Source organism: Globicephala melas, chromosome 10 (genome assembly GCF_963455315.2).
Source record: "Globicephala melas chromosome 10, mGloMel1.2, whole genome shotgun sequence".
In the NCBI taxonomy this organism is placed as follows: domain Eukaryota; kingdom Metazoa; phylum Chordata; class Mammalia; order Artiodactyla; family Delphinidae; genus Globicephala; species Globicephala melas.
Window position 1 is genome coordinate 77,245,188 of NC_083323.1, and position 23,602 is coordinate 77,268,789.

The 23,602-nt window shown below is 36.6% G+C and overlaps 1 protein-coding gene and 1 non-coding gene across 21 annotated transcripts in view; one reads left to right on the plus strand and one right to left on the minus strand.

The window, feature by feature from the left end:
• Positions 1-17,996, plus strand: part of CAPRIN2 (caprin family member 2) — a 42,223-nt gene extending 24,227 nt beyond the window's left edge. For 5 of the 20 annotated variants that reach the window (XM_060305693.1, XM_030830448.2, XM_030830447.2 and 2 more), the window contains 10 exons: positions 759-881; positions 2,306-2,387; positions 3,428-3,483; positions 6,502-6,606; positions 7,908-8,054; positions 11,521-11,689; positions 13,052-13,234; positions 13,942-14,042; positions 15,860-15,923; positions 17,066-17,996. In XM_060305693.1, coding sequence (XP_060161676.1) covers positions 759-881; positions 2,306-2,387; positions 3,428-3,483; positions 6,502-6,606; positions 7,908-8,054; positions 11,521-11,689; positions 13,052-13,234; positions 13,942-14,042; positions 15,860-15,923; positions 17,066-17,634 — 1,599 coding nt within the window. In that variant the 3' untranslated portion in view covers positions 17,635-17,996. Of the gene's footprint in view, positions 1-758; positions 882-2,305; positions 2,388-3,427; positions 3,484-6,501; positions 6,607-7,907; positions 8,055-11,520; positions 11,690-13,051; positions 13,235-13,941; positions 14,043-15,859; positions 15,924-17,021 lie in introns of all 20 variants that reach the window. The other 15 variants (XM_060305701.1, XM_030830456.2, XM_060305694.1 and 12 more) reach the window with 11 other exon arrangements.
• Positions 4,716-4,822, minus strand: LOC115839175 (U6 spliceosomal RNA). The gene has a single exon (XR_004033946.1). It is a non-coding gene; the product is annotated as a U6 spliceosomal RNA (small nuclear RNA).
• Positions 17,997-23,602: the final 5,606 nt, after the last annotated feature.

Below are 23,602 nucleotides of genomic sequence, written 5' to 3' on the forward strand. Positions count from 1 at the left end.
CTTTCATATATTCCCTTAGGGTCTATTAACAGTTATTTTATGACACTGTTGACAAGTTTAGCTATGTGACTCCCCAGTGAATTAGAAGGTGGAGAAGAGGAGCTGGTAGGGACAGGCTTGCTGATACCTGTAAGAAATAACCATAAACATGAGGTGTATTTCAGGGTATTCAGCAATCATAAGAAATTTAGCAGGAGGGCGAACCACCTTCTAAACATCAGTAGCCCCCTCCCCCACAAAGTATACCCACTGTATAACAGAATATAATAGTATATTTCCTCAACTCTAGGATATATATGTATGTGCTTTTTACATCTTACTGATTCTGAAATCAGATATGTGTTAAAAATGGGATGTATATTTAATGTGGAGGTAGTAATTTTTTTCCCTGGGGAAAAAAATCATTGATGTGTTTTATATTATAGTCAGTGGCATCTTATCATAGAGCACACAGGGTAACTGATGTCCATAATGAGAGAACTTCTACAAAGGAAGTTCTGTTGCTCTGGGCCTTCCCTTTAAAAAGATGATGTTTAGAAACATTTCCCATTAAAGTTGTTCTGAAGGAGGAAACATGAAAAGTTTGCTTAAATTACTTAGAAAATGCATTTATGTAGAAATTCTTTACCTGAGATAAATCTATAAATGAACACTGCTATGTGTTTTGATTACATTAAGATGTAGTGATAAGCTTAGTTTCCTGAATTAGGCTTTTGAATTTGAATTTCACTCTTATACATTATGGGTTTATCTTATAGGTGCCTAAGCCTATGCATCAGCCTGTAGGTTCTTCCTCTACCCTTCCAAAGGATCCAGTATTGAGGAAAGAAAAACTGCAGGATCTGATGACCCAGATTCAAGGAACTTGTAACTTTATGCAAGTATGAGTCATTATTAAGTGAATCTTAAATGATAGTCATGGGGCTGCTAGCTTCTGATGTGAAGCATTAAATGAAGTTGTTAAGAGCATAGATTCTGGTGTCCAGAATGAGTACAAATCTCGGTTCTGCCATAGCTCTGAGAATTTAGGCAAGTTACTTAACTCTCTGCCTCAGTTTCTTTTTTGAAAAAATGATAATAGTTCCTACTCCTGTTTGTTGTGAGTAATAAAATGAATTAAACATGTAAGAAGCTTAAAGTGCTCAAATGATATTGCTGCTGTTGTGTGTAGATAATCATAAGACATTCATTATGACACATGCTCAATTGTGTCATACAGACTCTTACAGAATTTCAGAATAGTATGGTATTACTGAGGGATGAAGTAGGCAAATAAGAGATTTTTGTATAGTAAAAAGATTTTGAGCTTTGGAATTAGACCTGCATTTAAATCCACTTCTACCAGTTACCAGTTGTGTAATCTGTGGCAAGTTATTTAACCTCCAACCTTCTGCTTATTTGTAAAGTGAGGGAATTGCATGCCTCTTCAGATTATTTGATAAATAAAAGACCAAAAACGATCACTGTAAGTATATAAGTTAAGTACTCAAAACATTGGAAATATTTTTAGGATAACCAGGATAGGCAGATGGGAGAAGAGAATGCCTTCTTGTCATGAAAGTCTCTAAGAGCATGAGTTAGTTTAGTGGTTGAGATAAAATAATTAGACCCTCTCATTGGTTATAATAAAAATGAGGGCTCAGTCTACACTAGGATTAACGTTTAAGACTTCAAGTCAGGAGTTTTCTTTTCCTCATTTGGCCTTAGAATTACTATTGGAGTTTTAACACTTGACACAGTCTTTTTTTTTTTTAATTAATTAATTAATTTTTGGCTGCATTGAGTCTTCGTTGCTGCACATGGGCTTTCTAGTTGTGGCGAGCAGGGGCTACTCTTTGTTGTGGTGCGCAGGCTTCTCATTTCAGTGGCTTCTCTTGTTGTGGAGCATGGGCTCTAGGCACGTGGGCTTCAGTAGTTGCAGCATGTGGGCTCAGTAGTTGTGGCTCGCGGGCTCTAGAGCACAGTCTCAGTAGTTGTGGTGCACGGGCTTAGTTGCCCCATGGCATGTGGGATCTTCCTGGACCAGGGCTTGAACCCGTGTCCCCTGTGTTGGCTGGCAGATTCCTAATGACTGCACGACCAGGGAAGCCCCTGACACAGTTTTAAGGTTTGACAGTTACTTTAGATTTCGCTTTTAATTCTGTTTCTTCTCCTATAAAGACTAAGTTATTAACATCTTGAGATGGTTATTAGCTAGATTCCTATAGCTAATAAGTAGCTGACATCATAAATAATTTAATGGTAATAGCTTTACCAACAAATGATAATCTTTGTTTTCACTTATTATTTAAACTCTTGTCTTTAGGAATCTATTCTGGATTTTGACAAACCTCCAAGTGCAATTCCATCATCACAGCCGCCTTCAGCTACTCCAGGTAGCCCAGTAGGTATGTCCTCATTCTTAAGACTTTTTAGACCTACAGCTGTTTTTCCAATTACTTCTTTTACATATAATTTTACTCTAGATTATCTTAAGGTTAAACTATGTCTGTGTGTTAATTTTTTCTAAATGTGTACATATGTTATCAGAGTTACATACAGGTAAATTACCATGAGGATGTTAGTGTACTTAACTGACCAGTTTGCATTTTAGAGAAGGTCTCCAGATAGGTGAATGGAAGTACACAATATTAGTTGTCTTTGCTACTTTTTATATTCTTCTTGGAGTGAATTCTGACTAGAACTGCTTGACTTCTTTCAACTCTGTATGTCTAGTGTGGAGGCTTTTGGATCCTAACTATGAGTGAAATTACATCAGTGGTATTTAGTGCACAGGTTAACACAGTAACTAATGATGCAGCCCAGATCTGAATCTGGTCTGATGCTTCAGACTTTAGGCTTTTTGTTCTACACTAGTTTATCTCAGGTGGAATGACATAATCAAAGCCATAGTTCAGCTGCAGTGAGCAGTAGACACCAACCAGAAGACTGGTCCAGTAATTCCTGGGTAGGGTAAGGAGAAGGAAGAGAAAGTACTTAACAAAAGTGATAGAGATTAATAAGAAGAAACCAAACTGAAACTATGTAATTGAAAAGTATATTTAATTTTACATGATCAAAGAGAAAAAAAAAACTGAAGAGCCAGATGACCCCTGCACTTGTAACTTAAAGTGTATCAGCTAATTACTGCTCATGATAGCTCAGGTTTTATCATCCAGATTACAATGACCAGTTTTCTAAAAGTCATAGTTCTTTTCTTTTGGAAGCCTTGAAATGCTGCTTTTGTCCATTGATGGAACTAGTATCCTTTTCTTCTGTAATCCTCTCTGACTCTTTTTAGAGCTCTACTACAATAGAAAGGACTTGAGAGCTAGTTCTGCCAGATACTGCTTTGTTTTATGAAGTATAAACTTTAGTTTCCACCCAGTTGGTATGCATAAACTTTTCTCCTCCCTCAGTAGTTTACTGTTGATTTCACTCTCTGCAGCATCTACAGAACAAAATCTATCCAATCAAAGTGATTTTCTTCAAGAGCCATTACAGGTAACTTTTCCAGACTGATCTTTCATTTACTCTTCTTTGCTATTCAGGGAGGAAACTCTTGCTTTGGCAAGAATGATCAGACTCGCTGATTCTAATATACCTAATGAAATTATTGAAAATGTTCTAAGGGTATCTAGTTTTTTAGATTAAGTACAGCTGGTTCTCAAAAGATTCCCTAATAAACATGGGGAAGTCATCTGTTATAATAGAGGAGGTTAGCTGATGTTAGTAAGGAAAGAGTAAGCCTGAAGAATTCGGAGGTACTTTGGGAATCTTACTTTGCTGTTGAGCTACCTAAGTCACTTAGTATATTGGCAGAGTAAAGGGTGTAAAGAAAGAAACTAATTTTGCTTAACTCATGGTTAGCCAGTCCCACCCGCCTACATATATCTAACATTCTGATGAACTAATTTTCACAGAACACACTTAGAGTTATAAAGGGACCAGATCATTGAGATCTGTAAATGCCACATTGCATTTCCATCAATAGTAAGTTCAAGATTTGCTAGTTTTCTGGTCATTACTTTAAAAAAATTTTTTTTCTCAGGATCCCTCTGAAAACCTTACGGCAATTTTCTAGACAGCAACTGCTTTGACAGTAGGTTAAATATTTTGATCAGGTGGTTCAGCAGTTGTTGCCTTCCCTTCCAAAAACTTATGAGTAAATACCATTTGTTTACAGTGGTTTATATTTAGTTTAAGATGTAGCTCGGTTTTCAAAATGTGTTTGTGAAGCAGGGTCCCTCACCCCAGTCACTGCTTTAACTAAAGAATTCCATGTTATCTGGTCTAGCTATTAGGTTCTTTATGAGGCTTTCAAGTGACAAGTTAAGATTTTTTTTTTTTTTTGGCGGTACGCGGGCCTCTCACTGTTGTGGCCTCTCCCGTTGCGGGGCACAGGCTCCAGACGCGGGGCACAGGCTCCAGACGCGCAGGCTCAGCGGCCGTGGCTCACGGGCCCAGCCGCTCCGCGGCATGTGGGATCTTCCCGGACCGGGGCACGAATCTGTGTCCTCTGCATCGGCAGGTGGACTCTCAACCACTGCGCCACCAGGGAAGCCCTAAGATTTTTTTTGATAAACCAATAGTCTGGTAGCTCTCAGGGCATGCCTGTGGGATGGCTACATCAGAATCACTTGGTCACTTTAATAAAAGTACATACAGTTGACCCTTGAACAGTATGCATTTCAACTGCTCGGGTCCACTTACACATGGGTTTTTTCCACCAAATTCGTAGAGTACTACGCCTCACGAATTTGCGTGTCATCCTTGCGCAGGGGCCATGCTAATCTTCTCTGTATCGTTCCAATTTTAGTATATGTGCTGCCGAAGTGAGCACTAAATACATAGAGTACTACGGATCTGAGGTTGGTTTAATCCGAAGTTGTGGAACCACGGGTATGAAGGGTCAACTATGGGACCTGAGCATCTGCGAATTTTGGTATCCATAGTGTGTCTTGGAACCAATTCCCTGTGGATACTGAGGGATGACGGTGTTGTTAGATACCACCTTAGACCTATAGGGTCAGAATTTCCAGGGGTGTCGTCTAGTCATCTGTATTTTTAATCTGCTCCCTGGGTGAATCTGCACATCCATTTTTTGGAACCACTGGCTCAAACATCATGCTTACTCAGCAGTACTTAAAACGAACTCCAGCCAGTCTTCTTAAAGAGCAACAATTGGAAGGAAGAACTGCCGTAACTTCTAAATAAATACTAATGTAAAGAATGTTTCTTCATCTTTTTTGTTAACGTTTTAACTAAAATTCAAAGTCTTTTAAAGCTTAACTATCAAGTGGGCAAAGTTGCCTTAACTTAGTATCATTGAATTTTTCTTTGGCAATAGAGTTAGTTACGTCCCCACAATAGCCAGTCTCACTTATTTTGGGTGGTTGTCTCATTGTTTTAATGAGAGGACCAGAAGAAAGGCCTACTTTTAGAAACACTACCATTTTATAATAATTCTAATAGTTTGGTCAGATCTAAATTATATCTATTTATTTAGGTACATTAAATGCTCTAAAGGATTTCAAAATTTTCTCCATAAGACCTTTTAAAGGTCTTCCTGAGGCTTTTTAGAACTTGGTCCCCATCTCCTTATCAAGAAGTGGCATATCATGATGAACCCTTCTAGAAGGTCACTGAAACATAACTGTTCTGATATTTGGTTACCATTAATTAGTTTCTATTTAACCCATTTTATTACTTGGGCTTCTGAGAACCACACTGAAATATTTAGATAAAAGGAGTGGATTCACCGACACTTCAGACCTTGCCATTGCTAGAATTTTATGGATCTCTGTTATGTTGTAGTACCTGTTGTGCCGTAGCATTCCTTCCTAGCTCCTCTTAGTTTTTAATTGGTTACAGTTGTCACAGCATTAGTTCCTACTGTGCTTTCTCCCAATTTGTATTTTATACATATTAGTTTTAATTTTTCTTAGAATATTGGTGCTATTGTGATTTATATAGAGCTTATCCTTACTATTCATACTTCTGCCGACTTCTTTAAGACACTGAGAGCACTTACAGTAAAAGCATAGTTGTCATGATCCCTGGCAGGCCCGTGCCTAGAGCATTAATGTACCCTGGGCTCATCCCATGGAACTGCTATTGAGAGCCTGATAGAAAATCTGACCCCAGATTTCCAGGGCCAAGAGTCTTGGTAAATGAGGATGGGATTAGATGCGTAGCTCTGGTGACTAGGCTTGGAAAGGCAATGTAGCTGACTGCTTGGGTTTGAATCTTAGCTCTTCTGCTTAATTTTAGTGTGACCTTGGGTAAATTAGTTAACTTTCTTTGCTTCTGCCTGATCATGAATAAAATGGGAATAGTTGTACCTATTGCACAGGGTTATTGTTAGGATTAAATATATTAATATGTGTTAAAAGTGTTTAGCATACCATTTGGCACTAGTGATTGCTCAACGAGAGTAATGTGTTAGGAAGCCCAGGGCCCAAGAAATATAAAGTGAACAAAATGTGCCTTTTACAATGTTTTATATCTTCCTGTATTTAGGCTGCTTCTTCTCCAGTTACTTGTAGCTCAAATGCTTGCTTGGTTACTACCGATCAGGCCTCTTCAGGATCTGAAACAGAGTTTATGACCTCAGAGACTCCTGAGGTAATAAGAGACCCATTGTCTTAATTTCTTTTCTGTCTTAAAGAATAGCAGAACCAGTTTATTGTATGAATTACAGGCATAATCAGTTTAATGATTTAACATTTATACCTTACTAATGTTTGCTTTCTATAGATGTTGTAGTCCTGGAACTTATACAGGTAACTCTAACTTTATTGTGACCTTACCGTATAAATGGACTTAATAGTGTATTGCCTTTCCAGATACAATAAATATGTCCAAATTGCTAGTGTCAAAAAAAAAGAAAATTTCTACGTAAGGGTAGGGTTAGTTCAAATTTCTCACTATATTCATATTGAAGGTGAAGGACTCCTTAGGAGAAAAATCGTTTTATCCATGTAACAGAAGACTCAATAACTTTATAGTTTTAATATTAGCACTGACTCAATTGGAATGAGTTACATTCTCTTTTTGCCCAATTTTGTCAAAGCATTTTGACAGTATTACGTTTTTCCTCTCAATTTTCAAGTGAAAGTTTTTGCTGTGTTTGAGCAAATCCTTGAGATAGATATAGCAAGATACGATGATTTTTTGGATTAATTTAGCAATTCTTAGGTTTTATTATTATTTTTTGGTTAACTATTATATGAGAATTTGTGTTCATTGTATAAGAAAGTAAAGGTAAGCATTAGTTTTTATGGTGTTGACTTGGTCTAAATTAAAATTACTTGGTTCCTTATTTTAAGAAGAGGAAGTGTTTGCCACCTAGTGAGTCACAGCTGTCTGCTTCAAAATCTCATTGGTATTGGTTTTTTCATATCTTTTAAAGCATTTGGCTTTATAATCTATTATATTAAGGACTTGCTTATTCCCTTAGTTAAGATTAGCTCAGGTTTGGTTTTCTTTTTTTAGGCAGCTGACCGAGGAATCCACTAATAAGACTTTAAAATAGAGAAAAATTAACACTGACTAAGTAACTAACCCAAGGTTTTTCTTAAGCCTAATTCTTCTGTATAAATTTGGAATAATACTAGATTCCGAACTGGAAAATACCATTACAGGGTTTGAAAAGGACTAGGTACTCATAAAAAGTTCAGCCCCTCGTCTGTTAGACTGATTAATAGTAAGATTCTCACTTAGTCAGCAAGCCGTGCAAAGCAAATGCTAGTGTGCATCCTCAGCAGTTGAGATTTGAAATTGTAAGCAAAAGCTATTCTTCTGCATGCCTGTGTCCAAATGTCGTCCTATAGGACTTGCTGACTTATGCCAGTCTGGGGTTTAGTGTAAGTTAACTGTTTATTGTATGGCAGGTGATTGGCTGATATTGCATTTCTCCTCCCTAGGCAGCAGTACCCCCAAGCAAGAAACCGTCTTCACTAGCTTCTCCAAATCCTCCCATGTCAAAGGGCTCTGAACAGGGCTTCCAGTCACCTCCAGCAAGTAGTAGTTCAGTAACCATTAACACAGCACCCTTTCAAGCCATGCAGACAGTGAGTATGAAACGTGAATGATGATTGCAGTTCATTATTCCTGTTAAAAAGCTATTGTTTCTCTTACATCTCTTACATTAGGTACTATATGAAAAAATTTGCCTTTTCTATTACTCTTTTTTGGGCTGGTAGAATTTGCATTTGTCCAATGGGAATATTGGTTGTGTGGGAAGAGTATTAAATCCAAAGCCTCAATAATTTTGAATGGAAATTTTATCAGGGCATTTTCCCCTCTGAAAATTAGTGGCAGGCAAAGCTGAGGACCCATATTAAATAAATGAAATGTGAGTGAGAAACATAATTTTCTGTAAATAGCTTAATAATACTAACCATTACTAATATCACAGTAGTAATGTTCCATGGCATCAATAACCTGAAATACAGGGCACATACTTGTGTGTTCTATCACTGTTGAAACTTTCATTTGATTTCATCTTCATCTCATCTGGGTTTTGGAGAATTGTTCAGATTTCTATGGTATTTTGAATTACATATTCCGCTACAAATTGTAGTTTAAAACTTTTTAAGGTGATATTTCAACTAGGTTTGTATGTTTATTCTGTAAACACAGAATAAGTATAAAACTTTTCTTTAGAAAAAAGCAAAAAGTGTTAGCCAATAAGTACCTTTCCTGATGGTGCTTAATGTCCCACTCCAGGTACTTTCGTGTGATGGTGGTGGGAGGGGGCCAGTGGAGTGGTAGTGGAAAGCAGGCACAATGCAGGGAGATGGTCTGGTGAATTCACACCCCTGAATTCACTAATCTTATTAATTCCTGCTTGACCACGTAGCACAGCTTTGTGTCCTTGCTTTCCCACTATCCCTGTCAATCCATCCTACACAGTATTGCCACATTAGTTTTACTAACTTTTTCTTACTCCTAATGAAAAGCAAATATTGGTCCATTATAGAATGAAATTGAAAGTCCTTTGCCTGACACTCAGTAACTTTTGAAGTCTGGTATAACTTGCCAGACTAGTCCCCTGGGCTTGCCTTGTACACTCTTGTCACAATACCTTTTTTTGTGTGGTGTGTGTTTTAAGATTTTTAATTTTAATTTGGAATGAAATACAATTATTCATTCAACAAATTGGAAAATATTAAAACAGTTGACATTATCTAGAGTGGGGAAAGAAGTAAGAAAGTTTTATACACTGCTGATGTGACAGTAAATCATCACAACCTTTTAGGAAAGGCACTTCCTGTTAAAATTTTTTAAAAAGGGTGCATAAAGCCGTGACAGAAGTTTCATCTTGAGGAATCCATACTACAGGAACAAGGGGATTAGTAGCTAAGGATATGCTTCAGTAGCTGAAGATATGTTGTATATAACGGCACTAGAAAGCAATCACAACAAAACCAATCTGAATTGGAGACCATCTGAACGTCTGTTAACTGGGAAATGATTGACTAAATTATGGTATTTCCAATTCTATGGCTCATTCATTCACTCACGGTATATATTTTTCGAGGCAGGCATTGTTTTACTGTATGCCAGGCATTGTTCTAGATACTGGGGGTAAAGAAGTGAATAATACAGATTTGTCCCCTTTATCATGAAGCTTACATTCTGTGTGTGTGTGTGTGTGTGTGTGTGTGTGTGTGTGTGTGTGTGTGTGTGTGTGTGTGTGTGTGTGTGTGTGTGTGTGTGTAGCAAGGGAGAGACAAAAATGATAAATGATAATAATAACAACAGCAACAATAAAACAAGTCCGTTAACCTTTAGAATAATTGCCTGTTTCTAGAGGCAGGTACCTTGGGTTTTTCAGTGAAAAAATTACATCCAGATTTTTATTCTGCTTTGAAATCTTTGTGTCCTGATTAGTTGCTCCTGGTGTGTCTTCTCATTGTATTTTGGAAATTTTTAATAGCACTTACCCTACTTTATTTTTATGCTTTTTAAGTGAAACTTCAGACTTTATCTGGATTTCCCTAGTTTTTCCACCAGTGTTCTTTTTCTTTTCCAGGATCCCTTGCAGGGTGCCACATTGCATCACAATACCTTTTTGCTCATGCCACTCTGTCTTCTCTACCTGTTTGGATTCTATCCAGTATAAATTGGTTCTTATTTGTTTGCTTACTCATTTATTCAATAAACAGGTAGTTATGAAGCCAGGCACTGTTCTTAGGGGTTGTAACAATGGAGAATAGACAGGTCTTTGTGCTTAAGAAGCTTATACTTTATTATGGAGGTGGGAGAGCTAGAGAGAAAAATATTCATATATATATTATATCAGATGCTACGTGTTGTGAGGAAAAATGGAGCAGGATAAGGGGGCTAGAGAGTAACAGAAGTGCTATATTATAGATGAAGACCAGAGTCTGGACAGATCATTGCCTGCTACATGGTAGAAATTCAGTAAATGGCAGATTTTTTCATTTGTTTTCAGTTTCTGAAAAAGTACCCTTTTCCCCTATATAGCTTTCATTCTCAGTAAGCATTATTACAACGTAATAGCAGGAGAGTTAATTTTTGTGCTTGGTTTAACTGCTGTCAGAAATCAAATAGAAATTTGGTGTTTTTACTATGGTAAAATATGCATAAACATAAAGTTTACTGTTTTAACTGTATTTAAACGTATAATTCAACGGCATTAAGTACATCCACAGTGTTGTACAGCCATCACCACTATCTACTTCCAAAACTTTTTCATCGTCCCCTCCCCCGTCCTAGCCCCTGGTAACTTCTATTCTACTTTGTCTCTATGAATTTACCTATTCTTAGGTACCTCATATAAGTGGAATCACGGTATTTGTCCTTTTGTATCTGGCTTATTTCAGTTAGCGTAGAATTTTCAAGGTTCATCCATGTTGTAGCATGGATCAGAATTTCATTCTTTTTTATGGTGATATAACATTCCATTGTATGTATGTACCACATTCTGTTTATCCATTCGTCTGCTGATGGACACTTGGGTTGTTTCCATCTTTTGGCTATTATGAATAATGCCACGAACATTGGTGTACAAATATTTGAGTCTCTGCTTTCAGTTCTTTTGGGTATATGCCTAGAAGTGGAATTGCTGGATCATATTCTACTTGGTAATTCTACTTGGTAAATGGGAATTCCGCATTTTGCTTTTTGAAGAACCGCTGTACTGTTTTCTGCAGTGGCTGCACCATTTTACGTTCCCACCAGCACTGCACTGCCACTGAGGGTGGCAACTGTACCACACCTTCAGCAATACTTAAGATTTTCTGGGTTTTTTTTTTTTAAGTAATAGCCATCCTAATGGGTATGAAGTGGAATCTCATTGTGGTTTTGATTTATATTTGTCTAATGACTAATGATGTTGTGCATCTTTGCATGTGCTTATTGGCCATTTATCTTCTTTGAAGAAATGTCTATTCAAGTCCTTTGCCCATCAAATAGAAGTTTTTGAATGTTGCAGAGTTTTGCTAAATGTCACCTTTAATTGTTTTCTATAAAACTTCACAAATGACTCAGTGTACCCTGTCTTTTAAGGTATTTAATGTTAATGCACCTCTGCCTCCACGTAAAGAACAAGAAATAAAAGAATCCCCTTATTCACCTGGCTACAATCAGAGTTTTACTACAGCAAGTACACAGACACCACCCCAGTGCCAACTGCCAGCTATACACGTAGAACAAACTGTCCTTTCTCAAGAGACTGGTAAGATCTTTGTGTATCATATTTTGAAGACTTAGATGAGAGCTAATTAAACGGAAAGCAAGTCTGTAGTGACACTTGAGATGTTCTTTCTTGACTAGTAAGCCTTATCTTTTCACATGTTCACGTATTGAGAAACACTTAATGCTTTTTCGTCTCTTTAGTTAAGTTCACTTATTACTTTTAACTTTTGTAGAGGTAGAACTTAGATGGTTGATTTAACCTTGAAGTAGGCTTTTATTTTTAAACCTGATCGCTTTGATTACCATCAGCAGTGGTAGAGGTGCATAAGGCACTATCCAGCTGCTTCTATGAAGGTTTTGAAACCATTCTGTTAACTCCGTGTTAGCACAGATGGCTATCTGGCCTTTTTTCTTCCCTCTTGTAATAAAGCATTGATTAATGTGAAGGTATAATTTAGTATGCTTATTCTACTCTTTGATTAGAGATGGGAGACACTTTTGATTGTTCATGCTATTCTAATACGTACATGAAAGAATAGCAACTTTGTAGTTATTTCCCAATCTAAGAAGCACTTGTAGATTTTTACTGTTGGTATTTCAGGCCCCTATTGGGTTTTCTAAAACTTAAGCTGGAGCAAACGAATTGCTTGGTTAATCACAAGAGGTAGTAAATGTAAATCCCTGGACCTAGCCACAGATGACCTCATTCTCTTCTCGCCTGTACTGTGAAAACATAGGGCAGGTGATTTACATAAAGGATACTTTTTTGTCATAATCCTTTTCAATTACAGTATTAATAAGAGTTCATTTTCTTTTACTCCTCGATCTGGCATATTTAGCCTGTTTTTTTCCTTTAATTGTGGTAAAATATACGTAACATAAAATTCATCATTTTAAACATTTTTAAGTGTACAGGTTTTATGGCATTAAGTACATCCAGGTTGTTGTGCAGCCACCACCACCATTCATCTCTAGGAATTTTTCATCTTCCCCATTTAACACTAACTCCCCATTTCCCTTTCCCTGTAATCCCTGGCAACCAGCATTCTACTCTGTGAATTTGACTGCTCTAAATACTTAACTTATATAAGTGGAATCATAGAGTATTTGTCCTTTTGTAACACCATAATGTCTTCAAGGTTCATCCGTGTTGTATTGTAGAATGTGTCAGAGTTTTCTTCCTTTCTAAGACTGAATAATATTTTATTACTTAGAGATATATATATATAGAGAGATATCTGTGTCTCTCTCTATATATACACATACATATCTATAGCATCTGTTTTTTTAAAAAAGGGAGAAAGTTGTATTAAAGGTTTTGATATACACTGACTTCTAAGTATAAAGAATATTAAACTTTTATTACCATTTAACTCTTGGACTCTAAAACTGTTTCCTTAAGCAGCAAGTTATCCTGATGGAACTATTCAAGTAAGCAATGGTAGCCTTGCCTTTTACCCAGCACAGACGAATGTATTTCCCAGACCCTCTCAACCATTTGTCAATAGCCGGGGATCTGTTAGAGGATGTACTCGTGGTGGGAGATTACTAACCAATTCGTATCGGTCCCCTGGTGGTTATAAAGGTATGCTCTGAATACAATTTGTATGTTTACTTGACTCAAACTGTTTTTACTTTACCTTGTTCCTTTTTGTGGTTTCTATTTATAATGTAGTAGAGAATTCCCTATTCCTACAAAATATGGTATTTCTAATATGTCTATTGTCTATAACAGAGGAACTCTTTGAATGAAAAACAGATCGATCCTGTGACTTACTGAAGTGAAAGGTTGAGCATTTTGGTTTTTTTCCAGGGATGAATTTTGGTTTTCATATTTGAATAATTTCTTTCTTCTGTTAATTGACTTGGCTGGCTCAAAACATGTCATATTTAAGACAGTGCCCATTTCCTAGTTATCAGAGTATACCACAGATGAAAACTTTGAGACAATAATAGTGATACGCTTTTAAGTTAGATATGGTTCCAAGTATTCTAGTCACTGCTGGTATTAGCAGAAGTACTCTAGACCAAGGCCTTAACCACCATCCTTTCCCAACCCCACCTGCATCCCAGCAATAGTAAATTTCTACAGTTGGCTTGTTTGAAGTCTGTGATATTTTTATAAATGTGTGTTTTATTGTGGAAACAGTATTATGGAGTTTGCTTAAAGAAGGCATAAATGTAATGATGCCTTTATAGGATCAATTTAACTTTCCAAGAGATATAGAACAGACTATTTAAGAGTTTAGTGTAATTTTGCCCATAATTTTATGTAAGTTGTTTGTTTATTAGGTTTTGATACCTATAGAGGACCTCCTTCAATTTCCAATGGAAATTATAGCCAGCTACAGTTCCAAGCTAGAGAGTATCCTGGAACACCTTATTCCCAAAGGGTAAGAATAATTGTTATAACTGAACAATAGTACAATTGATGTGGAGCTGGTGACTAAACTATAGCAGAGTCGTAATTTGTTTTGTAAAGACACGCTTGTAACTATGGAGAGTGGATCTGGAAGCTTTTCTAATAACCCAAGTAGGGTACATGAGAACTGCCTGTTACATGGAACTTAGGAGGTCTTAAGGACTTTATTAAGTTTGCATTAACTCATTTACTCCACCATCCTATAAGAGAAACTGGAGTTCAGAAACAAGTAACTTATCTAAGGTCACTCAGCAAGTAAATGATAGAACTAAGATTAGATGCAAGTTTCTCAACTCCAGAGCCCATGGTCTTTACTATATTGCCTTCAGTTTAACTTTTTTAGATATCAAGTATAGGAAAGTCCTTTTTTGTAAGTTTGATTTTTTTGGTTTATTCTTGATTGACTAGTTCAGCAGATTTTCTTTACTATATATGATAAAAGACTGACAGGAGGATGGTAGACATTCCACTTAACAGCCCTTGGGAACTCCCCGTCATTGGTCATATATGGATATGAATTTATACTACATTAGCATTTTCAGTTTTGAAGTTTTACAAGCCTTTAAGTATGTATGTGGTATTTTACTGAGCTCTGTTGTTAATATACAAAGGAGCTTATGGTTACATGAGGTAAGATAGATGTCTATACAGAGGCAGTATTGAAGAACACACCTTGGAAAACACACCAGGTCACCTAAATGACTTGGGTTTGACCCCTGATCTCACCAGTTACCTCTTTGTGTGACCTTGGGCCTGTTACATAAACTTTCTGAGCTTTAGTTCCTTATCTGTTAGGTGAAGACTCATCTGTTTGAGTTACTTATCTTACTCTGGAGTGTTGAGGATTACTCTGTGAGGGATTCTGAGGATTAAATGAAGTCCTATACATAAGTGCTTTGCATATATCAAGGATGCAAATATTAAATGTTATTACTTGATTGTCACGTACTGTGTGTGCAGGGAAAACTTTGATTAATGCGATCTTTCAGTAATGGAGCTATCTGTTCTTAATACCAGTATTCTAATATTTTTGTGTGCTGCTTTAAATTTCCTCCTGAGGAAACATAAGATATCCATGATAGTAGTGCTGTTGGGAAGAGGGTTAGGAGTTTGGGGTAGGAAAATTAATTATTATTTTTACTGTATACATTCTTGTCCTGTTCAAATTTTTTATTACATGTATTGATATTAATCTGATTGCATCATTAATTATTCTTTTCATGACTTGCATGGGGGCTGACTTTCACCATACTTGGGAGTCAGTTTGAAATGTTGCCTCTTGAACATTTTTTCTTAAAGATTCCAGGCAATAATATGTTCATACGTTAAATTCTTAGCAATTTCCCTGTCAAAACAAAACCAAACCCTAACATAGTTTGTAATTGTCTTCACACTTTGGTTTATAAATAGAGCAAGATTGAAATTGTCTGTAGTTTTGCTTTATCATCTCCTTTTATATTGAGATGAGGCACAGAGCACCAGGACATATTTCTGAATTTCCCTCATTACCTAGCATTGTGTCTTTTACGTAGTGTTCTCTAAATGCTTTCTTGTTTTTGCAAGTATTAACATATCTAATTTGTCAGGTTAATTAACAGATGAAGCAAATATTGCTACTGTGACTCTTGCTTTAGTTGTTTTTCTTGGTGTCATCTGAGCCCTTTTGGTTGCTGGAGAAGGCTAGACCAAGGGCTAGGAGGACTTAGTCTTACAAATTTATCTGCCAATAATAACTAATTACTGTTTTGCATTTTTGGTGCTAAGGTAAATATTATGTGTTCATTTTAGGATAATTTCCAGCAGTGTTACAAGCGAGGAGGAACATCTGGTGGTCCTCGGGCAAATTCTAGAGGTAAGGATAATTAATTGAGGAGTTTATTTACCCAAAACATACCTCTAGATCTTTCTTCATCCTTTGTCAAATTCTCCCCAAAGTATATTAGCATTTACCTTTTGAGGTTTTCAGTTTGCTTAAATGTTGTACTGAAGATCTGAGGGAGATATTAGACTACTAGAAAGGCTGTGGAAATCATTTGTCAATTTACGTGTGTATGTGTTTTAAATTTGCTTGACACCATAATTTAACCTTAGATACATATTCACTGTGCTAACTTGATATAGTTTCAGGTGATATATCAGGATGGTGGTTTTGGAATAATGGGCACTTCTAGATACTCTAGTGCCCCTTAGTACATTGATAGATAGGAATAAACAACAATTAAGACACAATGACTTGAACAAAAGCAGGATACTTTTAATACTTCTTAAAATGTGAAGGTACTATTAAAAGGTTCAGTGTAATTGAGAAGATCAAGAATTACTGAAGATTAACTTTGTCACAAGAAAAGAGAAGCTTTTCCTTTTAAGAAAGTAGCCACTATTCACATTATCTTTGCCCCCTATCTGAGCAGTGTTTTTGTACAATACTGAAAACATTAAAATTTTATGATACCACATTAACTTAGAAATAAAGAACAAGCATTTATTATGGGGCTTAGTACCATAACAAAATACGTTTGAATGTCTAGTAGGCTAGTAGTTCCAGAAGTTGCTACTTTTATGTAATCTCAGTTTTCTTGAGTCCTTCTCCATTAGATACTTAGAGTAGATTTATCACTGAGGAATTAAGAACTCAGAATTATGGGAGAAAGGTAAAGAATTAAAGAGTGTTCACACCTGGGTTTTAGACTCTGCTAACCATAACTACTGTTAAGTTATCCAACCTTTGGGGGCCTCATTTTTTTAATATTAAAAAAAAATGAGGCTACTGGACAAAATCATCATCCAGGTCCTTTCTGGCTTTAGAATAGTAGTAGAAAAGCCTATTGTCAGAGAAATCTAGAAGAGTATACTGTAGCTATACTTTATTGCTTTTTAAAAAAGATTTACTATAAAATGTATTTTTATCTGTATTTCAGTAGCCGACTAATGTTAAATATTGTGTTCAAAGCTAACTGCTTCATTATGAGAAACTCACTGTTGCTAATAAAACAGCAGGGTGGAGTGATTCTTCTCAGGTGAGCAGCCCAGAAAGAGACAACGAAACCTTTAACAGTGGTGACTCTGGACAAGGAGACTCCCGTAGCATGACCCCTGTGGATGTGCCAGTGACAAACCCAGCAGCCACCATACTGCCAGTACACGTGTATCCCCTGCCTCAGCAGATGCGAGTTGCCTTCTCAGCAGCCAGAACCTCCAATCTTGCCCCTGGAACTTTAGACCAACCTATTGTGTTTGATCTTCTTCTGAACAACTTGGGAGAAACTTTTGATCTTCAGCTTGGTAGATTTAATTGCCCAGTGAATGGCACTTATGTTTTCATTTTTCACATGCTAAAGCTGGCAGTGAATGTGCCACTGTATGTCAACCTCATGAAGAATGAAGAGGTCTTGGTATCTGCCTATGCCAATGATGGTGCTCCAGACCATGAAACTGCTAGCAATCATGCAATTCTTCAGCTGTTCCAGGGAGACCAGATATGGTTACGTTTGCACAGAGGAGCAATTTATGGAAGTAGTTGGAAATATTCTACGTTTTCAGGCTATCTTCTTTACCAAGATTGAAAGTCAGTACAGAATTGACAATAAAAGGATATGGTGTTCTGATTAGTGGGAATAAAGGAAAAGTAGTCCTTGCCCTTCTGACAGATTGGTTTAGGAAAATGTTTTCATTCCTAGAGGAAGGAGGAGGTCCTTACTTTTTTGTTTTCCTCCCCATGGTGAAAAATTTCAAGCTGAATGACAATTAGCACTAATCTGGCACTTTATAAATTGTGATGTAGCCTCGCTAGTCAAGCTGTGAATGTATATTGTTTGCACTTAATCCTTAACTGTATTAACGTTCAGCTTACTAAACTAACTGCCTCAAGTTCAGGCAAGTTATAATGCCTTGTTGTGCCTCAATAAAAAAGTTACATGCACCTTCAGTGTTCTTACTTGATTAAACATTTAGTTAAGAAGTAAAATGTTTAATTTTTAGTGTTCACACTGGTAACTCTTGAATGGGAATCTATTCATGGGTTCATACTATTATTTTAAAATAAGCCTTTTATATATAACAGCTCCTTTTAGAGTTACTTTTCTCTGTTATTATACATATCATTCATCAAAAGATTTCATGTTTTCCACTGGCCAAATCACATATTCTCCTTGAAGCTGTTTTGCAGTAGGGTGTTTTATCCTTTAGTTAGCTATCTTCAAGTACCTATGATATGAATAACAATACAAGGTACAGTACGCGATACATGGGTAATACTACTGGTCCGCCATCAGTAAGGCTTATGCTTTCTAGTGGATTCTTAATTTGAGTAGGTAAAATATTTAGTCATCAAAAAGCAAAGGTCTGTGGTCGGGCAATGCTGTATTTGAGTGCGGATTTTGCCACTTAGTAACTGATCTTGGGCAAGTTATTATACCTCAAAGATTTTTTTTAAAGACCATTTCCCGAAATGCAAAATGGGCATGATAGATCAGCCTCAGGGCAGTTGTGAAGTTCAACTAAGAATTTATCCAAAAGACTTTACACAGTGCCTGGCACATAAGCATTTAATAAATGTTAGATGCTGTAATTGTGTTTTTCTCATTCGGAAAACTTTAGGGTGCTGTGTGTATATACTGTCTCGTATGCAGTGTAGCAGGCAATGCCAGAGGTTAGTATCCATTCTAGACATACATCCTCACGTCTCAATTTAAGTTTGTCTATGATTCTTACTACTAAGAACTTAATAATATGTTTCTCAATTACTTTAAAGAATAGTAATCCAAAATAAACATTTTGATTGAATATTCCAGAGTTTATTAAGGGTTGGAGAAAGGGCATTCTTAGCCTGCAACCAAGCAGGTCACTTGCTGAGGCAGAAAGTTCTTGTTTTGATCCTCCGCTCACTCTGTGTTGTTAAATAATCTCAGGAAGATGTAAGAGCATTAAATTATTATGGTTAATATTTTTGAGCTAGGTGTGGGTTCAGCAATTAAATCCTTAAGCCTTGTTTAATTCTGTGGTGTTAAGTGTTAGTACAGTGCTCTCAAGAAAGAGGATGTAATGTGATTCACTATTTAACAGAACTTTTTCAATTCATGGTAAGTACTTTGTGAGTTAGGGATATTAGTATTCCAGTTAAATAAATTAGTTCATGGCTTTTATGTCCAGAACACAAAATGAAAAGTATGCAGGAAAGCAGAAATATGATTGGATGCTTGAGGGGAAAACTTGATGTTTAAGAACAGTTGTTGATCAAGTTCAATGAGGCCTTTCTCAGTCTTTTTTAGCCACTGTTTTCTGCTGCATTAGGGTCTTCAGCTTAGTCTTTTGTCCTGCACATGATCGACATTTATTGAAAAAATATTGTGAATGACTGTTTGTATTTTTTAAGGTAAGTGTCCAACAGGAAGAGATTGATTAACTAGGGTATCCCTTCATGATAATACTCATGTTTTAGGAGAGTATTTTAAATGAAATACTATTTCTCTAAGTGTAAAGACAATAAACTAGAAAATTATTCTTAGACTTAAGGAATGAATGGACAAGATCTTTCATTCTGAAGCAGTGTAACTTTTGAAGACACAGTTCTTCTGGAAGCTTTTAGTAAAAGTCCAGATGTCTTTACAGAAAGATGTACACATGCAGATTTTAGATACCTTTGCAGGAGATGTAATGGGGATCCATAGATAAGTAAAGCACATTTAGGGACCTTGTATAAGGAACTTATATTTTACTGAGAGGATCTTGTTGTAGGTATGACTGAAGTGGAAAGGCATTCCATAAAATTACTATGTATCTCTGAATATATAGATTCTTAGTTGTCTTACGGGAGGTGGAGATAGGGGAGATAAAGTAAGTTTTTCTATTTTCTATAGATAGATTTTCTATAAATTCACCTCTCAGTTTCCTTTCACTTTAAATCTTTTAGTCTTTTGTTAAATGAATTCTCCCTTAAGAATTGTGAGCTACTGACTCTTACCTCCTCTAAAGTTATTTAGTGAGTAAATGCAGGTATTTAAAGCAGGAAATATTTTTGAGAGGTTTGCTCACTTGCCTCCCATACCAAGTATCTTGTCAACCATTCCATTTTTAAATTGAAACTTTCTAAACTCCATAATAGCTACAATTTTACAGTGCTTTGACATCACATACTGTGTTTTTATACTTCAGTCTTCCCTGTTTGCAAAGTTTTATTCCTTTATTGACTGATGTTCTGTTGTGATCCTTGTGATAACTAGGATGATATTTTATGTATTTTACAAGGCATAAAGTATTTTATATGCCAGATAATTTTTGGCATATAGACGTTAAAGTTTTTCCATATGAATTCCACTCTGCTCCCACGCCAAACATTTTATTTTGATGAAAAAATTTTGAGTTGTCTCTCCAAGTCCTCCAGATAATGCTAATGTTATCTCAGGGGTATTTTATTTATTTATTTATTTATTTATCTATCTATCTATCTATCTATCTATCTATCTATCTATTTATTTATTTATTTATTTTGGCTGCATTGGGTCCCCGCCGCTGTGCACGGGCCTTCTCTAGTTGCGGAGACAGTTGCATTGGGTTGCATTGGGTCTACGTTGGCGTGCGTAGGCTTCTCACTGCCGCGGCCTCTCTTTTTGCTCTAGAGCACAGGCTCAGGAGCTGTGGCCCACGGGCCCAGCTGCTCTGCGGCATGTGGGATCCTCCCAGACCAGGACTCAAACCCGTGTCCCCTGCACCGGCAGGCGGACTCCCAACCACTGCGCCACCAGGGAAGCCCTCAGGGGTATTCTTAATGGCCACTTTAATCATTAGGCTGATATCTTTGTCCTCATTTTTCAGCACCGGCAGGCGGACTCCCAACCACTGCGCCACCAGGGAAGCCCTCAGGGGTATTCTTAATTGCCACTTTAATGATTAGGCTGATATCTTTGTCCTCATTTTTCAGCTTTTGGGCAAGTGTTGACAAACTGATAGGTACAGCTCACTTGCTACCAGTGCAAGACTCTGAATGCCAGATGATAAAATATTGTTACCCATTATCAATATCAAGAGGCCTTAGGCTCACTAATTGTAAGTTTCTTAAGCATTATTCTTTTATTCATTTTATTTCAAAGGCCTTATATGTTGAAATAAATTATTAATTTAGGTGGGTTTTAATTTACCATAAAACCCAAATAGGTGGGTTATCTGATTTGTACCTGGCTCAGGGGCTACAAAGATCAATGTTCAGACACATCAAGTATATCAGTTTTATCCATTTTATCCATTTCATCTGCTGAGAGCAAATCTCTTGAATTATTTCTCTGATTTCTATCACACTTCTGTTTTTTTTTTTTCTGTTCTATATCTGGAAATCTTACTATTCAGAAGCTAAACCTCCTTGGACAAGTTATTTAATCTCATCTTTTCTATTGTTTCTAAGTTTCACTTTCTGGAAGATTTCCTTGATTTTGTCTTCTGACCTTTTTACAGAGTTTGAAATTTCTGCTGCGTTTAAAATTTATAAGTACACATCTGTTATCCTGAATGTTCCTTACATGTGTATTCCATTCTTGTTTTGTGATTGCACTATTGTCTAAGGATAGTTGGTTTTCTTAAAGTTTTCTTCCCTCCGTAGTCTATTTCTGCACTTCGTTTGTCCTACTCTTATATCTGTATTGTTACATTTGCTCAGAATCTTGTGATTATTTGTTGACTGTTGATATTTAAGAATGTGATTGGAAGCTTTGAGTGCAGAGGTGGGGCTTGTTGGTCTTGGGGTTTGTAGTAGCATGATTTTTGTGGGGGAGAACACCAATGTGGAAGTAGGGAGGAGCTTTCTAAGTGGGGCACAAAACCCAGAAGCCGTAAAAGATGGATAAATTTGACACATAGAATTTATTCCCCTAAAACTTGTTAGGGGAAACAATGTCAAAAGACAAATACTGCCTACAGTGGGAGAAAATCGAAAAAGATGGCCCAAAAAAGGAGCCACAGAAGTGAAGAGACAGTTCATATGCGCTTACAAAAAAAAAACAACAACAAGAAAAAAACAGTAAGCATATGTAAAGTGCGTATTTTGGCAAGCATGTGGGAAAAGGGGCACTCATAGTGTAGATGGTAATAAAATTGGTACTTTTTGGAGAGAGAAAGTATATGCTTAATAACCCAGAAATTCCACTGCTAGGAATTTACAAGTAGTTTTGGAATTATGCCAAGGTACATGCATAGAGATACTGTGTATAGCATTAATTATAACAGCAAGAACTGGAGAAACAACCTAGATGCCTGTCAGTAGGAAATTGGTTAAGTCAGAAGAGAAGAATATAGATCAGTGTGTGCAAAATGTCATTTATGTAAAAATTCCTAAAAGCACATATATGTGATTACTTGAATTATTTTTTTTTTCTGGTAGTATGTACAAAACTTGATAGTGTTGGCTTTAAGGAAAAGGGGTTGTAGTAGGTATTTTTCATTCTGCATATTACTATAGAACTTTAAATGTACATATCACTTTTTGTTAAAAATTTTAAAGGTAAAATGGTAGATTGCTATGGTACTTACCCTGCTTTGTCTTTCCTTGGCTAGAGCTTGAGGGTCTGCTTTAATTATCATTAAGCCTGGGATAACGCATGGAAGAGTTACCGTAAAAACCTTTCACCTTTCACTAATATTGGCATTTCACTTCATACAGAGTACTCTCATTTGTGTAATCTTATTTGATCTTCACAGTGGTCCTGGTGAGGTAGATGCTTTTCTAGGGGATAAGAAAATTGGGACTCTTGGAGATTGACTTTCTAAGACCACTAGCAGTAGTGCCTGAGCCAGGCTTTGAGTCCAAATACAAGCGCGGCCTTTCTTACCGTACTCGTTGCTCTTCCTTAGTTCTCAGGTGTGGTTGCTTTCACCGTATTTTCCATTGCTGTTTTGCACACTGATGTTTTAGATGTACTACTCAGTTTTACTAGAGCAGAATAAACACTGTGAACTGGATAAACTGGACCCAGTTAAGGCTGTCATAAGTTATCATTTCTTGTATGTCCTGAATTTGAACAGGATGACTCCTTTTCCAATGTGAAATGTGAGAAGCCTGAGGAAATGAAGGAACAGAACATTTTGAGGAAAAAACTGATTTGAAAGTACATATTTCATTTTCAGTCTTAGTTAATACCACTCTCTTTAGCTTCTATGCCTCCCGCCCACTACTACCATTTTAGTTTCTTGGAGATGGAAGTTTCTGGCTTCTGATCAGAAACTTCCTAACCCCCTGTTACTTTAGCTTATATATACTGATATTTTGTTTTTAAAAAATTCTTCTTTAACTGAGAGGTCTGTCATTCTTCTAGAAAATTCTACTCAGGGCTTTTGGTTACATGTGACAGTTTAAAGGAGATTACCATACCATTGACTTTATTATACTAACAAAATACTGAAGACCTTACATTATTAGATGTATGTACGTACTCTTGCCTGTTTTTCAGGTGCTATGATGTAGAGCTCTGCCAATATAGACCCTTTTGAAGTAGAGGCATTTAATCAAAATTAACGTACTGTATTCACTTACAGATCATTTAAATGGTT